We start from the raw sequence: 18,097 nt of genomic DNA, 5'->3' as shown, positions 1-18,097 counted from the left end.
TGTCCTGTCCCCTGGCATCTCGGGCATTGAAGCTATGTCACCAGTAAGCCAGCAGCCCTGTTCTCACGTTGCTCAGTTAAATTTAGGAGACAGGAGTCGACCGTGACTACAGCACGGCCACCTGTGTGCGCATGGGGACATGCACGGCTGCAGGAGCACGGCTGCAGGTCCTGCCCCAGCTTTAGAGTCCCCACAAGTGACGAGAAAGCTCCCTCCTTCAGCTGACGCACCTGTTGTGGGTTCAGCAACTGTGAGGTGGGACACATTAACGTGACACTGGCACAGGGAGGACCGGCCCAACCCAAGAGGAGAGGGGGTGGGAGGCCCCGCTCGCTGAGTCCGAGATAAACGCTCTCTGCTCAGCATCACCCGCTTGCCCGGATGAACGCTCCAAGTTGCCATGGAGACCCTCACCTGAGCCGCTCTCGGCTCTCACGACAGCCTCACCTCAGCTGGTCGAGTTCACGTGTCCCCTGGGCACAGGGCTCTCACCTGGGATGACGGTGCCTCCCCCCCCGCCCCCGCAGGGGACACTGTGCAATGTCTGGGGGCATCTTTGGCGGCCACAACTCGGGGGTGTTACTGGCATTTGTGGGTGAAGGTCAGGGATGCCGTACACATCCTATGGTGCACAGGACAGCCCCCAGCATAAAGGACTGTCCAGCCCCACCATGGAACATCATTCAGCCATGAAAAAGAAAGAAATCCTGCCATTTGCAAGAACGTGGATGGACCTTGAGGGCATAATGCTATGTGAAATAAGTCAGAAAGACAAATCTGTATGATCTCGCTTACATGTGGAATCTAAAACAACTGAACCCAGAGAAACAGACTGGTGGTCACCAGAGGTAGGAGGTGGGGTGGGCGGAATGGGTGGAGAGGTTCAAAGTTCCAAGCTTCCAGTTAGGAGATAAGTAAGTCCTGGGGATGTTGTGTACAGCATGGCAACTGTGGTTAATAATACTGTGTTGTATATTTAAAAGTGGCTAAGAGAATAGATCCTAAAAGTTCTCATCATAAAAAAAAAATGTGTAACTATGAGTGGTGACGGATGTTCACGAAACGTATCGTGGTGATCATTTCCCAGTATATCCATATACCAAATCGTTAACGTTGTATGCTGAAAATTAATACAATGTTTTGCGTCAACTGTATTTCCATAAAACTGGAAACAAAAAGAGAAGAGATAAGATTAAACAAAAGTTAATGCCCACTTGGAACTGGTAAGAAACAGAAAGGAGCCTCCGGCCCCCATGTCATCGGGGCGGAGGATGAGAGCCCTGTACCGTTTTATCCCACGCGTGATCTGAGGTCCCACGCGTAGGGACTTGGTTTCCAGCAGGGGGAGCTAGGCACATGCGGGTGCATGTGCGTCTCCCAGGGCTGGCATGAGATGGCTGCTCTGTGTTGTCATTCGTTCATTCACTCATTCTCTCCTTCAACTCAGGTACGTTCTGAGCACCTACCACTTGCCAGGCACCTCCCGGATGCTGGCGCTTCCATGCAGCTAACACAGGCTCCCGGAGGAGGGAGAAAGCACTTTTAAAACAAAGTAAAGCGTGATGCTGCCTATGCATGTGTAATCCGAACGACAGAATCACCTTTCCTCCCCGAACCCACGTTCCAGCGGGGTTTCCTCAAGTCTCTCCAACCAGCCCCTACCTCCGGTCTCCAGGTCATGGAAATTCGGATCCAGGCCTCGTTCCAGCATCTTGACAACCTTTTCCACCGAACGATGCTGGATGTAATCCATGCATTTTTTCAGGTTGGTCTAAAGAGAAAAGCGAAGTTGGTCTTACAGAGAAACGCCTCTTCAGGCCACAGGAAGGCTCCGTTGCGGGGTGTACCGAGAGCTGCCCCTCGATGGGGCCCCGCTGCAGTCCCCAGGCTCACCAGGCAGCATCCTTCTGCATCTGGAACCCCGGGGCCAAGCCCGGAGCCCAGCACTCGGCAGACGCAACTGGCCTGTCCTGGATGAACGTTCTAGAAATCCCCCACCGACCTCTGTGCTTGCCGAGAGTCACAGGATGTTCCTTCACTTTCAGAAGGATGAGCCACCTGAAGCACTTGGAGAAACTACACTTTCCAGGCTGCACCCCAGGCCTTCTGACTCCATCCTCTTTTGAGCGAGGCCCGAGGATTGGTATTTGTGTTGCCTAATCTCTAAAGCGGTGGCTGCTACGGAGAGCAGAAGGGCACTGCTCACTCAGCTTAACCCACTTGTGGGTAATCCCGTGACCTGCAGGTGGACACAGGGATGCCTGGGTCACCGAGCGATTCAAGGTGAGGGAGTCAGTCACTCCTCGTGAGATCAAAATGACCAGGGGCTCAACCCTGACCAGGTTGCCCAGCCTCATCTTCAAGGAAAATAATAATTTTCTGTCCATCTGGCAGATAGCCTGGGCTATTTGATGGTAATCACAGTATCTGAGATGCCTCTGTCAGATGAATCTAATGCTCTCACTGGCCCAGTTCTCCACCCGCACTCCACACCCCTCCCCAGTCACCCTGAAACCAACCCCCGGACCCTTCAGCCCGCGGATCTCCACCTGGATGCTTTCTGTACATTCCGGGACTAAACATTAACAAATGCTCAAGGACACAGGATACACTTGGTTTCACTGAACACCTACATCGCTATTTACTAATCGACATTATTTTAAATGCACAAACACATTTTCATGTACACATCAGAGTAATCAAAAGAACCCTAAGTGCCCAGACTTGGAGTCTGAATACCCCTGTGTGGGCAGATTCCAGGGCTGGGCAGGGGAAATGCAAGGGCAACCTGACCGCCTTGTGCCTGGAAAGCCGTCGGTGCTCAAAGGATGGTGGGGACAGCGCCAGAGGGCGGAGAGCCAGGCAGAAGGGCCACCGGCCACATCCGGACGATTTGAGCACAAAAATAAGTGATGAGACTGGCATGTCATAACCCGCTGAACACAATGAAAATCCACAGGCCCATCCTGATATGAATGGGGGGATGAAACAAAAACAAGGGGACCCCAGAGGCTGGGGACGCTCTCTGTGGACTCACGGCTGCAGGTGAGCTCACCTGGGCAGATCAGGGCTGGCTTAGGTAAGCTGAACGGGCACCGTCCTGACTCTGGCTCTCCCTGTGCTCGGCAGGGAATGCTCCGGGCTCTCCAGGGAGGGGCCGGACCTGGAGGAGGGCATCTGAGAGCATCCTTGGGTATCACACATCTTTCTCCGTGCTGAGCGAGGTGCCCACAGCACTCTCCAGCTCCTGCACGCCCTGGAAAGGCACAGCATCCCTGACGGAGCGCAGGTGTGCCTGGAACACAGCCCACAGCTCTTTCCTTAACTCTCTCCTTCTCGCCTGCTTCCCTTGTGCGTCTTGCCTCCATGCAGTTTATGTAAACAGCACCTTAATCACGAGAGTGGCGGCACCAGACACCTACTTCAGGGTTGTCCCGTATTTCGGCAGTGAAGGCTCCGAGGGAGCGGCCACCCCTCTTCCCAGAAACACCCGGGAGGAGGTGAGTAGCCCCAATCTCCACTCTCAGGGATATTATTTCCCTTACGTGCAGGCATCGACTGCGTTTGCATCACACGGGAGGAGACGATGGAGGTATTTAACAGGGCTGTGGCGGCAGCAGGTGCCTCATCAGCCTCAGCATCTCACAGGAAGAAACCCTCTGCCCAAGAGCTCCCCTGATCTCTGAGATGATGACGCAGAAATGAACACCAAGGGCCGACACAACCAGTCCTTGCTTACCTTTGTGTGCAGCTTGGCCAACTGTTTCTCATCCAGATTGGATTGTCTATACACCCGCTTCTTGTAGCGAAACTGGCACAGACACACAAACAGGAAAAAAAGAAAACCAGGTAAATATTTCACGCAGCCGTTCAGAGGAAAAACCTGCCTTGTCCGTGGGTATTTCACCCAGGGCGGGGGCTCCCTAGCAAACCCTTTCGTGTTAAATACACTACTTGAGTTCGCACCACAGAGCCTACGACAGCGTAAGGGTTAACTTCTGAGGAGATGCTGCTGCCGATTCGGCCGGAAAGTCACAAAAGGAAATGAAAGCAGCCCAGAGGGATGAGGACCCAGGAGCCTGACGTGCTCTGCTCCCCTCTGCATCGTCAGCGTGGCGGCAAATCAGGACGCGCTTCTCACGTGGGCTCTGTCTTCGACATCGTCAACCTTTATTAAACACACTCAAAAGCCCCAGCCTGGCAAAGCCACCTGCCCTCAGCCCACAACCTCCGCCTGGGACTCTGGGGCTCAGACTCATTCCTTCAAATGGCACAGCACCTCCTCTAACCTGGCAGAGACGTCATGGAAACAGAGGGGCTTGCTGAGTAAGTCTACCTTGCTCAGGTAGAGTGACGGTGCCCAGGAGGGTGCACTGGGGCCGCAGGCTGCTTCCGAATCCCCAGCGCCTTTCACCCGATGCCCTGTTCCTTCTACTGGGTGCCCTGGCTGCCTCTGTAGTACATGCACCGTGGCGGGTTCGGGAAGCAGGCTGGCAGCTTGAGAGTCACTGGGACTCTGGCCCCCCCCCCCCCCCCCCGCCAACTGCCCTAGTGTAACGGAAAGTGGGGTCTGGCTGCTCACCGCTCAAAAGCCAATAAAGAGGCCAAGCTGGTGGAAAGGAGAGTTTGCCTTATGTTGGATGCTGGCAGCCCGGAGGCAAGGGAGGGTGGTCTCCCGTCCAAAGGCCGACTCCCCCCCACTGACCGTCAGTGGGCGAGAGCTTTTATAGACAGAGGGAGGGGGCTACATGCAGACACAGCACGGTCAGCTCTGGCAGTCATCTTAAAACTGGTCATCAGTAGTCTGACCAGCGGCATCTTGATTGCTTTAGGTCCCGTTAGTCTCAGTTCCGGGGTTGGTTTGTTCCCATTTCTTTGAGGCCAATTCTCGGAATTGTGGCAGCTTATGTCACGGCTACAGTCTGGTCACCATGCAGTTAACTGCTTCCAGCTGGTAGGGGTTTCAGTACCTATAACACAGCTCACAGGATACGGCTCAGAATATTATCTCTAGGCCTTGAGGAGGAACTAAAGGTCCTTGACTTTGCTTAATGACTGAACTATTATTATTTGGTCTCCTTTGACTGTTTTCCTTTGTTTCTGCATTTTCTCACTTCTCTGATTAAACATATTCTTTTGTGTGTGTGTGTGCGGTACGCGGGCCTCTCACTGCTGTGGCCTCTCCCGTTGCGGAGCACAGGCTCTGGACGTGCAGGCTCAGCGGCCACGGCTCACGGGCCCAGCCGCTCCGCGGCACGTGGGATCTTCCCGGACCGGGGCACGAACCCGCGTCCCCTGCATCGGCAGGCGGACTCCCAACCACTGCGCCACCAGGGAAGCCCTTGGATATTCTTTGATTAAAGTTTTTCCACAGACAAAAGGCAGGCAGAGGACATGGCGGGGAGGGAAGGCCCATAGGGTCCTGCTCCGTTTTGCTAGAAGCCTTGTCACTGAGCTGGACACTTGCCCCAGCTCAGACTCTGTTTCCTTGTCTGTCGCACGGGGATCACAACACAGAGCTCCCAGGGTGCCCCGAGGATTGAATGTGAGCTTCCTGGCACAGAACCGGTGCTGGGCAGACGCTGTCTTATCCTCCCCCTCCCCAGCTTCCCTTGATTCCCTCCCACTCCGAGGAGTTTAAACAAGCACAGGCGTGACACAAAAGGTGCAGAGCAGGGGGTGACCTAACCCTGAAAGTCTCATCCCATGTGAAGTTTCCAGAGCGACCACCTTATCGTCTCTTCCCCTCCGCTCCAAACAAGAGAGCAAATCCCACAACAGACAAAATTCCTCGGTGCCACAGACCTAAACGGGATGTTTTTCTTTTTAGGTGCCAAAATAAACCAGTGAAATCAGAAGGGCCCGTGAAACGCGGGCTGCACCCAGTTCCTGGATCACGTGCACCGTCACAAACGGTAAGTGTCCGCCTTCTCGAACTGACCCGGCAGGAGGAGACGCAGGCCATTTTAGGGCTCTAGCCCCCAGGTTCTAGACTCAACCAGGACAGCACATTCTGGGCACGGCCGTGAAACTCCCTATTGCTTATCTTCATGCGTCACGGCTCTGAGGTTTCAGAAGCCACCGAGAGTGACGTGAGGGGAGGTAACAGAGTTTTGCTAACTTGACGCATCTGTAGGAATTCAAGTCAATGGGTGCTTTTGCAGTTATAAAAAGAAATATGCTAGGGTCGGTAACATCTCTTGGCAGGAGGGGGACACACGGAGGAGGCACATGAGGAGAATGTCTATTCCTACAGTCATGTTTACGGCTTGTGGCTAGAGGGATGCAGGCTCAGAAACACACATCCTTTTCTTGCTCTTTCCTCCGTGTTTCATACGCAGCCAACCGTGGTTTACGGCCACGATCCAAGGCAAAGAGCTCAGATCCAGGCTCTGCCCCTGGTGTGTCCACCTCCAGGCCCGGCTCAGCCCCACACAGCGGACCACCTGGCAGGATGCTGGTCCAAGGAGATGCATGAACATACATGGAAATGACTCCTTCATGGCAACGAGAGCTGATGGCAGGAGCAGCTGTAGCACCCACCAATACAGGCGCTCGCCCATCCCCAGGCCTTCCGCTGACATCCCTGTCCCAAGGAATAGCTCACCCGAGCCTCGCAGCCACCGAGAAGATGGTAGTAATGTTCCCCCGATTTCAAAGCTGGGAATCTGAGGCTCAGAGAGGCTGTGGGGTGGCATGTAGGGTCCCACAGTGACCAGGACTGGACCAAGTCCCTCTGATGTCACAGACCACCCATCCACATGGGGCAACGCATGCTCACGTGCTCGCCTCTCAGCCTCGGCTGCCATGAGTCCCTGGATGGGACAGCAGAAGGACACGCGTGCCGGCGGCACTGAAAGCCAGGACACAGCCCTGCCCAGAGTCCCACCGGGCTCTCCCAGGCCTCCTCTTGTTCGGTTCTCGGGGGCTGGGGGACGGGCCCGTGTCACCTCCTCCAAGATGCTTTCCGATCAAGGGTAGGCTCCGGACTTCCTGTTCTCACTCTGTTTTACTGTCTTTATAGAAATTATCAGCCCCCAAATGAGCTGTTTGTTTACTGTTCCTGGCCTGTCGTCTCCTACAGGAGTGTAAGCTCCATCGGACCAGAACCTTGACTGTCCCATGCACGTGGGCCATGCCGAGAAAGGGGCAGGTTGTGAGCAGGCCCCCGACAAGGGGTTTTTCAATGGACACCCAGTTCACAGGTGAGCAAACTGAGGCCAGAACAGGGAACCACTTGACTCCCCAGGGGCATCCCAGCTTTTCCTGACGGAAACCCTTCTCCCTGGTCCAACACATGTTGGGGGTCTCAGAACCTCAGCTTCAAAGTCACTGTCAGACCTGCGAATGTGCAGGTGAGGGGCTGCCGTGGTCCAGGATGTCTCTGACTTCAGACCAACCCCCTTCGAGGGCCCAGATGCCACCCACGATGCCACACTCACAGGCTCTCACTGTTGACTAAGCTGAAACGAATGCGATCACTTGATAATAATAGTGACGTATGGGGTCACAGTAGAAACGACCACATTTCCACCTACTTGTGTTGCTGTCTTAATAATTGTGGGTCAGGGGAGGAGGGATAAACTGGGAGATTGGGATTGACATGTACGCACTACTATATATAAAATAGATAACCAACAAGGACCTACTGCACAGCATGGGGAGCTCTACTCAATATTCTGTAATGACCTATATGGGAAATGAACCTGAAAAAGAGTGACCGTATGTAGATGGATAACTGATTCACTTTGCTGTGCACCTGAAACTAGCACAACATTGTAAATCAACTCTGCGCCAATGAAAATTTTTTATTCGTTTTTATTGGAGTATAGTTGCTTAAAAATTAATTTAAAAATATACCATGTGGGGCTTCCCTGGTGGCGCAGTGCTTGAGAGTCCGCCTGCCGATGCAGGAGACGCGGGTTCGTGCCCCGTTTCGGGAAGATCCCACATGCCGCGGAGCGGCTGGGCCCGTGAGCCATGGCCGCTGAGCCTGCGCGTCCGGAGCCTGTGCTCCGCAAATGGGAGAGGCCACAACAGTGAGAGGCCCGCATAACGCAAGAAAAAAAAAAAAATATATATATATATATATATATATACCATGTGGGGCTTCCCTGGTGGCGCAGTGGTTGTGAGAGTCCGCCTGCCGATGCAGGGGACACGGGTTCGTGCCCCGGTCTGGGAAGATCCCACATGCCGCGGAGCGGCTGGGCCCGTGAGCCATGGCCGCTGGGCCTGCGCGTCCGGAGCCTGTGCTCCGCAACGGGAGAGGCCACAGCAGAGAGAGGCCCGCGTACCGCAAAAAAAAATAATAATAATAATAAATAAATAAATAAATAAAAAGAAATAAAAATAAAAATATACCATGTAGAAATACCATATGTAAACTCAGGGTGCAGCAAGCCCGGGCTCCCCAGGGCAGAGCCGGGGGACACACGTTCTGTGGATGTAAGGCTGCCGGGTGTATGCACCCACCATTTCACGAGGCAGCCCAAGAACACGTGACTGGCCACAGCGGTTCAAAGAACCCACAGGTCATTCCCGGGAGTCAGGCTTCTGACAACAGCTGGATGGCCACAGGCCACACTGTGCCCAAGGGCGGGGGCGGAGGGGGGGAGATTCAGGGAGTTAGAAGCAAACCCCATTCTGCGTCCCCAGGGCTCACAGCTCCTGGTGACGCGAGCCTGAGTCAGACCCATGGTCCGCTCACACCGAGGTGTCCCTGCAACAAGTTCATCCAATCCACAGCAGGGAAACAAATGGCTAAACATTGCACACTGGTCCGCAAAACAGGACAAAATCAGCTGCGACCTTGAGAATGCACACTACTGTTTTGAGCTAAGAGCGATTTCCCAGAGTCCGAATCAAAGGTGGAACTGGGGGAAGGTCCCCCCTCTGCCATCACGCCCAGGCTCTGAGGCAGTGACCAGTACCTCCAGGGAGGGGATGCCCCTGCCCGCGGGCTGCGGGTACGCGCGCAGAAGCCGCTCCTCATCCAAGAACTTGCCGTCGCGCCCGTCGCTCGCCGGCTGGAACAGCCCGTAGTTCAGGACGTCCTTCAGGCTCTGGTTCAACGAGCACAGAATCCGCTGCTTTGCAACCCACACTGTCGCATCTGGGTTAAATCGAATGCATTTCTGCGCGGAAGGACAGAGAGCCCTGGTTAGTGATGCAGGATGCCACCCCGGCACGTGGTCAGAGATGCCAAAGGTGCTGCCATTCCATCCTGAGAGCTCCTCTGAGCTCTGGAGCCCCTGGCTTTTCTGCATGAAAATTACGACCTTCTTGTCGCTTCGGTAAATATAAAAGGGGAAAAGCTCAGATCGAGTCACTGATTCTGTGGCCTCAGCTCTCACCATTGGCTCCAATCTCTGGGACCAGCCGTGTTTGCTGGTCATCACTCCCCACCACCTATTGTCCTGGGCAGTTCTCTCACTTGTACGGAGCTTCTCAAACCTCCCTGCTTGTTAAACACAGACTGTTGACCCGCACCCCCCCTCCAAGCAGAGTGTCTGAGGCAGCGGGTCTGGGTCGGGCCCCAGAAGCTGCATTTCTCACAAGTTTCAAGGTGATGCTGCTATAGCTGGTCTCGGAAACAGACTGAGGACCACGGCACGAGCGAATTACAGTGTGGCTTCGTTTTTACCCCGATCGCTCTCTCTTGGCATCTCAGGCCCAGGTGGACGTCTCCTCTCGTAACCTCACTGATGGGAAAGCCCAGGGCACAAGCGCCCCACCCCCCTGACTCTGAACGTAACAGCTGCAAAAACACTGACACCGCCCCTCCCAAACCATAAAGAACGGCAATTGTGAAGAATGATTTGATTTAGAAACTGTATCAGTTGCCGTGAAAGTTAATTTTTGAAAAAGTTAAATAGTACAGACGGTTCCTGCAAACCAACCACAAACACTTCAAGAACACAGCGGAGACGCTAAGAACCAGAATGACACGACTTGGTCACGTTCCCAGGTCCCTTCAGTGAGACCTGCCAATAAGCCAGGAAAACAAACGTTAGGCCAAATCCGCTTCTGACCATCACTTCTAATTTTTATTGAATTAAAATTATATTCTACTGCACGGCCATCAGCAGGGGCTCAAAAATGTGCTTAATCACTGTAAAAGCATTCAGAAACAACGAAGTTTGACTGCGTATGAGGCTGGAACCAATTCTCTGCAGGCGGATTCTGCTCGCCCAAGGATGCAAAAGGCCCTACTATCTCCCTGACCCTCTGCCTCCGGGGAGCTCCTCCCTGCTGGGTAAGAGGATACCGCTACTCTCAACAACAGGTTGGTTGAGAAGGCAGCCCGGAATCCCACTGCCAGGAAACCTGACCCCACGGGCATGAATGTGCCGTCTGTCCCTCTCTGATGGCAAAGACTGAACTCAAGAGTAAGGCTCAGAGCTCCTCTCGGGGCTGCGAGGCTGGGTGGGGGCCGGTCGTTCGCTTCAGTGACTGCCAGCTGCACCCCTGCCATCTTCGGCTGAATGAGAAGACTGTCTGGAAACTCCCAACACAACAGTGGAGCTGTATCAGAGGTGACCAAGTAGGGCCGTGGATATCTCGCCAATTCCTGCTTTGAGAACCATTGTCGGCCTCTGGTTCCAGCTACATGGATGCACGAACTCAAGTTCCCTTACAGGCCAGCATCCAAAGAGGGCCTGAGGCTCCCTCCCTGCGGCCGGCAGAAAGGATCCTGCCAGCAAGTGGGTGCTGAGCAAAGCACAGCCTGAAAACCATCCCCCAGGGGATCTGTGTGGCGATTGTAGATGATCCCAGAGACTGGTGTCCACTGCCACTCAGGGGGCAGGGCTGGGGATGCTGAGTCGTGTACGGGCCAGCCCAGCACAATGAAGAAATGTCCTGCTCCAAAAAAAAATGCCAAGAGGGCCCCACTGAGAAACCGCTATAGAAGCAGCAGGAGCTCGGAGCTCAGAAAGGCCTGAATTTCCAACCCAACTGCATACACTAACCTTGTGATCCTGGGCAAATTTACCAACCCGGTGGTCCCCCTGTTTCTGTGATGAAAACCATGGTAACTGCATAACTTGTAGGGCAGTTGTAAGAAGCAGACGGAACATATATAATACATGTCATTATGGGTTGAATTGTGTCCCCCCAAAAGATAAGGGTTCCTGCCCCTTAAGGAGCTCAAAGCCTAGTGGGGTGTGATGACGGTGGTGGTGTTGATGATGGCGATAGTGAACATAATGGTGATGACAGTGATCATGACGACGACACAGTCGTGGCTGACATGTATTGACTCCTAAATGCCAGAAATTGTGCTAACTACATTTACCTTCAACACAACCACGAGTGGAGAGTCTTATTATTATTATAATCATGATTATTGATATAGTGTGATTATTATATCAATAACTATAATTAATATATAATTATATGTTAAAACGCAATGTAATAACAATTATCACTATTCCCATTTTCCAGACGAGGAAGTTGAGCCTCCGAGACGCACGTAACTACCCCAAGGTCGCGCGTCTAGAAAATGGTGGAGGTTCAATCCAAACCCAAGCTGTATCGGCCCGAAGTCCTCGCTATTTAACTGACACGTCATTTCCTCTCTGTGCACGCGGCACCTCAGTGCAGACAAATCATAAAATATCAGACGTCTAGTCACTGAGAAAACGGAAGAGAATACTTATGTTCAGGTCCTCTGCGGACCAGGGAGATACTGCCTTTGTTCAGATTTTCCAATTACCTGTCAATTTGCTCCAATGTTAAACGTTGACAGTTACAAGGGAGTAGCAGTTTCACCTCCATAGCAAGGGACACTATTTGGGAGATGCTAAATAACTTTTTTCAAGGAAGTAAAGGCTACGCTCCGAGATACTCTGAAAAATAGACAGCGTCACAGGTCTCAAGGCATGTGGTGCTGTGGAGGTAAGCCGCAACTGTGTCTCTCAGAAAAAGCAGGGGAGCGCCACGGACGTGGTGTCCTTTCTTCCACTTAACAGCTGGGCTTCAGGGAGGGTGGACAAAAGAAAACCCCCGAAGAACAACAAAGCACTTCAAACAAAGATTTTCACCCTGGTGTGAATTCACAAGACTAACAAAATCTTGGAACAGGCTCCTCAGCCAGCAGTGGTGACAGTGGTGGACCGGTGGCAGGACCCTGGACACAAAGGAAGGTGCTGACCATGAACCCAAGTTCACCGAGCAGGGAGACGCAGGGACCTGGACGCCAAGTGACAGATGAGTGGCTCCAGTGTGGGCTAAGTGATGACACCAACCTAACAACTCAACCCCCAAACAGATGTCCCCATCGTCCCTCCTTGCCCCTCCCCTCCTGCTTCCCAATCTCAGCGGCTGCCCCTCCTCCCATGCCACAAACCCAGGAGGACCTCTTGACTCCGTCCTGTCCCGCAGCTTCTGGATTGGTCTGCATTAATCCATGACCTCGGGTGTGTGAGTCCTCATCTGTCCCACCTCCACTGCCCAGCAGCCCCAAGCCTTTCTCACCAGGTCACTCCAGTGGCCACTGCACTGAGCTCACCCCATGCCCCTCAGGCCCACACAACCTGACTCCCTAAGCGGCCGCCAGGGTCCCCTCTCAAGCCAATAACTCCCCACGTCCTGCCTGTTGGTACCACCTCTGCCCTGGCCCCAACCCCACACACGTGTGCACTGGCACACACACACATGCACACGCACATAAAAACATGCACACACACACACAAACACGTGTACACAAACGTGTAAGGACACACAAATACAAACACACATATATACCTGTACATACACACGTGCGAACACATATACACACACAGACACACACACAGACACACACACACATGCACAGACAAACACACACGCACACACACACTCCAGGAATGCGCAGGCAGTCCTCTGGAAAGCCAGGCCACATGCGTCCCCAGCCTCCAGCACCTGTGCACCTGTGCTTCCAGCTAGCCGTCCCCTCCCCACCTCATCTACCAGCTGAAACTGCACTCACACCTCCCACGGGGTACTCCCACAGGGTCAGGGACTCACCCTCTCTCTGGTCTCCCAGCTGAGCTGACCGCTGAGCTCCCCGAGTTGAACCCACAGCCCACGGACCATTCAAGCTAATCCGGCTGCCCCCTTGCCCCATCCTGTCCAGCCTGCAGGTCATAGCCTCTCCATCCCGCATTTCTTATCTCCTGGGAGATGGGACACGCATGTATTCCTCCTCCCTTTCTCCTGACACGCAGGTAGGAGTCGGTACCTGTCACTCACTGATCTCCTGCTGCAAAAGCCCGAATGCCAAGACATCCAGATCCATCTCAAAGCCGCCCGGTGGGTCTGGCTGAGCTGGGTGGCTTAAGATACAGAACACTTGCAAGAGGGTGTAAGGACATCTCCAAGACCCATACCAGAGTGCTTCTCGCTTACGTCCTGACAAGCATAGCGCTCAACATGGGATCTGGGTGATTTGGAAATGGGAGGCGCAGAGACGTGCGCACTCTAACAGAGAGAGAAGCGGTTGTGACCGGCATCAGCCTGGATGACAGGAGGGCAGCCCGGCATCTGCCTGGATGACAGGAGGGTAGCCCGGCATCCAGGAAGCTCCGAGGATGCCCGCAGGCCAGCTTCAGCATCCTCCAGAGGGAGGCACATTCAAGCCCAGGTAACCATCTACGTCCTCCTCCAAGATGCACCCATTCACGTCCCCCACGCTCTCCCTCTCCCGGCTCCTGACACCACCGGCATTTAGCTGGCGAGAGCGCTCCCTGGCCCTGAGCTGCTGCATGACGACAGGGTTTATGTCCTTTTCTTGGCACAGCCATACCTGATGTCCGTGCAGCTCAGTGGATGTCACTGGAACTGAACTGCATTGAATACAAACTTCCATACATGGAACCGTCCTGGGTGACAGAACCCAGCAGTAAAGCAAGGTCCACATGTGATCAGGAAGATGGAGGGAGCTACCATTTCCGGGGGCCCCGCTTTGCACCAAGTGCACCAAGACCTCATCAGCTCCTTGAACAATCCAAACATCCTGAGAGGAGAGACACACCACCAAAGTGGGCAGAGCTGCAGTCGGCATGCGGTCAACACGCACGAAACTCTGGCCCTTCTGCTGGTAGAGCTCATGGTCAAACCGAAATCTACAATGAAGAGAGTGAGAGAAATCCTACATGGTCAACGTGAGCTGTAGCTATTCTGCAAGACAAGGCTAAACCTGAAATACCTGGACTCAAGGGGAGGCACCCTGGCCCTGGAGACAGAGAGAGGCAGGCGCCCAGCCTGGGTGAACCACGTTAAGACCCTGGATCTGTGTGTATGAGTCAGCTTGGGCCACTGTAACAAAACACCACAGCCGGGGAGCTTAAACAACAGACATTCACTGTCTCCAGTCCTAGTGGCTAGAATCCGAGATCCAGGTGTGGGCAGGGCTGGGTCCTCCTGAGGCCTCTCTCCTAGGTGTGTAGACGGCCGTCTTCTCCCTGTGTCCTCACGGGGTCGTCCCTCTGTGTGTGCCTGTGTCCTGACCTCCTCTTCTTATAAGGACACCAAGTCCTATGGGGTTAGGGCCCCACCCCAGTGACCTCAGTTTACCTTATCCATCTCTTTAAAGATCCTCCTCTCCAAATACAGTCACCTTCTCAGGTGCTGGGCGTCAGGACTCCAACATATGAATTTTACGGGGACACAAGGCAGCCCATCACTCTGTGATCATGACCAAGCCTCTGCCACACACAGAGGGCCACACTGGGCCATGTCTGTGTGGCCAACTAACTCACAGGATCCACAGAGGGTCACACAACCTGGTGCTTTGGGGTCACGTGTATCTACCGGAGGGGCTGGCCCGCGGGGCAGAAGCAGGCAGAAGTTGGACAAGGCTGTTTTGATTCACAAAAACACGGCAAGAGAATTTTTTGTAAGAGAGTAAATTGCTCTCCAAATCTGTCCTGGGCCCTGAGAAACAGAAATGATGACAATGGTTGTTTTGTAAGATGTCAGAAGGGTAAGACGTGTCTAGACAAAGCTTGAGGAATGGTAAATATTACACTGTGTAACATGTCTGTTGTTACAGTGAGCTGTCTGGAGGCCAAGGGAGGAAAGCATCAACAACACGGGTTGGATTTTACACCATCTCTTCAGATCACCTCCCCCGCCACACCTGCTCACTCATGGTCCTCAGGTGAGACTTAAATCCAGCTCACTCTTGACTTCCTCCCAGAAAAGGCGAGAAGAACGAGAGGGAGGCCTGACAAAGCATTCAGGGGTCGTGGTGCTGAGGGAGCCCCCTGCATCACCCCCATTCACCTGTTCAGGATACAGAGCTGGAAACACGGACCCCAGTGCATTCAGGAGGAACGCAAGGGGCTTCCCTGGTGGCGCAGTGGTTGGGAGTCTGCCTGCCAATGCAGGGGACACGGGTTCGTGCCCCGGTCCGGGAAGATCCCACATGCCGCGGAGCGGCTGGGCCCGTGAGCCATGGCCGCTGAGCCTGTGCGTCCAGACCCTGTGTTCCACAACGGGAGAGGCCACAACAGTGAGAGGCCCGCGTATCGCAAAAAAAAAAAAAAAAAAAAAAAAAAAAAAAAAAAAACAGAAGGAGGAACGCAAGATATTCTGAAAGAAATCCCAGTTTCTGAGCACATCATTCATTGCAAAAGAAGCACATTTCACATCATCCTCAATTCTTTCGGGATGCATTTCAAAGACCCTTAATAAACAGAACTTGCCAGGAGTCATTTAAAGGTGCATCGAGGGGTGGCTGGCCTCTAGCGGCTGTTCACGTGCCATCTGCATACCTGCAAACCTCTGCCCCCCAAAACTGTGAGGGGGTGGTTTCCGAATGCAATCGTCCAAATGAAACAGTGCTTTTTGCTGTGGACAAACACCCACCATGTGGAAAACATGGAGACGCTGGCACGGGTAACACACGAAAGGATGTATATGGAACGGGGAAGACAGTGGGTGACTGTGACCGAGAAGGACAGCCTGGCCCGAGGAAGCTGATGGCCAGGAACCACACTAGTGCCTCTGAAGGTTTAAACACTAAAGGCCAAAGTGGCTGTGGATTAGGGTTAGGGTTTTTCCAATCGGAATAACATTTTTCAACGAATAAACGCTTGCCAGCAGCCCCGGATGCTTTGATGAAGTGGTGGGTGGACCGTGCATCCTGGTGACCTTTAAGGGGCCAGCTAGTGGTCCTCTGCAGCTGTCAAGGCTATAGTCACTGAGAGGCACTAGCTGGGCTCTGTCAGAGACTCACACCCTCCCTGGAGGTGAGCTCACTTTCCTCTGTTGGTCCCCACGATTTCAGGCAGGCTCAGAGCAAAGCAGGGGATATGATGCTGGCTAAAGAGGTCCTCCTAGAAGCAGTAAGTGGAGGTGGGTAAGGGCAGGCGGGGGAGAATTAAATCGTCCTGACCGCAGACACAAAGCACTCACTGTGCGCCCGCCAGCCCAGCAAAGAAAGCACGTCAAACGTACCCCCTTCTCCTTAGGTTCTCCTGGAGGAGGTACGAGCAGCCCCAAGCCCAAAGAGGAACGCCGTAAACCCTAGGAACTGCTCCCCACGTCGCACAGCTGCCAGAGGCGGGTCTGGAATGAATGGACCAGAGAGCTGATGAGTTTCAATTTGGTCCCACTGTACAGGATGGAGCCGCAAATCGAGAGGGTTCACCAGGCAGGGCCACGAAGTGGATTCCAGGCAGAGAAAGGGAGACAGGGGAGGTGGTGGCCGCATCACACAGGGACAGACGCTGTGCGGACCAAGTGGAATTGAGAGCTCCTGTCTGTCCACCCAGAAAGGAGGGCTGTGGGCAGAACGGTCAGAAGTGGGAGGGAAGGAGCCATGGAAATGCAACCACAGAGCAAAGGTGCTAGAGAAGAGCCTCAGCCTTAGCACTAATGCAGAAAATTAAATTCTGATGCCTCGTGCCCTCTTATTGCCACTTTCTGGATCATTTTATCAGCCCGGGACATGAGGGAAGGAGTAGAGCTCTGCTCTTCCCCAGGGTGACCTTTGAACCACAATATTCTCAGCACAGTGTGGGATTTACAAAGCTTGTAACAGAATGTGTAATAATTCCAGACCCAGCCGTTAGTTTCTCGAAAGGATTTAAGTGGGTTTTGACAGTAAACTTAAGAATATCACACCAAGCCAGACACATGCCGCTTGGGCTACTGAGACTGCGTGAGCTGTGGCCTGACCACTCCTGTGTTTGGAGCATTAGCCTCACGTCTAACAGGGAGACGCAGCACGGAATCCTTACAACACGCAAAACTGGGGCTGGTTAAATAGGCTTTTCGCTTCTTAATGATACATATGAAAATAAAGCTCCTCTCAGCCTTTAGCAAGCTGCCCCGTGACACGAATGGTAGCCAACACACTCGGGGCCCGACTTTCTCGCGGGCCTTTCACAGGAGGGCCATTGAGCTTTCCCACGACCCAGCAATCCCACTACCTTTACAATAGCCAGGACATGGAAACAACCTAAGTGTCCATCATCGGATGAATGGATAAAGAAGATGTGGCACATATATACAATGGAATATTACTCAGCCATAAAAAGGAACGAAACTGAGCTATTTGTAGTGAGGTGGATGGACCTAGAGACTGTCATACAGAGTGAAGTAAGTCAGAAAGAGAAAAACAAATACCATATGCTAACACATATAAATGGAATTTAAGAAAAAAAACTGTCATGAAGAACCTAGGGGTAAGACAGGAATAAAGACACAGACCTACCGGAGAACGGACTTGAGGATGTGGGGAGGGGGAAGGGTAAGCTGGGACAAAGCGAGGGAGTGGCATGGACATATATACACTACCAAACGTAAGGTAGATAGCTAGTGGGAGGCAGCCGCATGGCACAGGGAGATCAGCTCGGTGCTTTGTGACCACCTAGAGGGGTGGGATAGGGAGGGTGGGAGGGAGGGAGACGCAAGAGGGAAGAGATATGGGAACATATGTATACATATAAGTGATTCACTTTGTTATAAAGCAGAAACTGACACACCATTGTAAAGCGATTACACTCTAATAATGATGTTAAAATTAATTAATTAATTAAAAAAAAAAATGAGGGGCTTCCCTGGTGGCGCAGTGGTTGAGAGTCGGCCTGCCGATGCAGGGGAC

General features: G+C 53.2%; 1 protein-coding gene across 1 annotated transcript in view; it reads right to left on the bottom strand.

Annotated features, from left to right (window-relative positions):
• SHANK2 (SH3 and multiple ankyrin repeat domains 2) overlaps positions 1–18,097 on the bottom strand; it is a 474,374-nt gene that overhangs the window by 442,467 nt on the left and 13,810 nt on the right. The window contains exons 2-4 of the mRNA XM_007466013.1: positions 8,934–9,137; positions 3,740–3,811; positions 1,663–1,771 (exon numbers count right to left, since the gene is read on the bottom strand). Coding sequence (XP_007466075.1) covers positions 1,663–1,771; positions 3,740–3,811; positions 8,934–9,137 — 385 coding nt within the window. The remainder of the gene's footprint in view (positions 1–1,662; positions 1,772–3,739; positions 3,812–8,933; positions 9,138–18,097) is intronic.

Source organism: Lipotes vexillifer, unplaced genomic scaffold (assembly GCF_000442215.2).
Source record: "Lipotes vexillifer unplaced genomic scaffold, Lipotes_vexillifer_v1.1 scaffold1094, whole genome shotgun sequence".
Taxonomy (NCBI): domain Eukaryota; kingdom Metazoa; phylum Chordata; class Mammalia; order Artiodactyla; family Lipotidae; genus Lipotes; species Lipotes vexillifer.
This window is presented reverse-complemented; position numbering and strand designations above follow the sequence as displayed.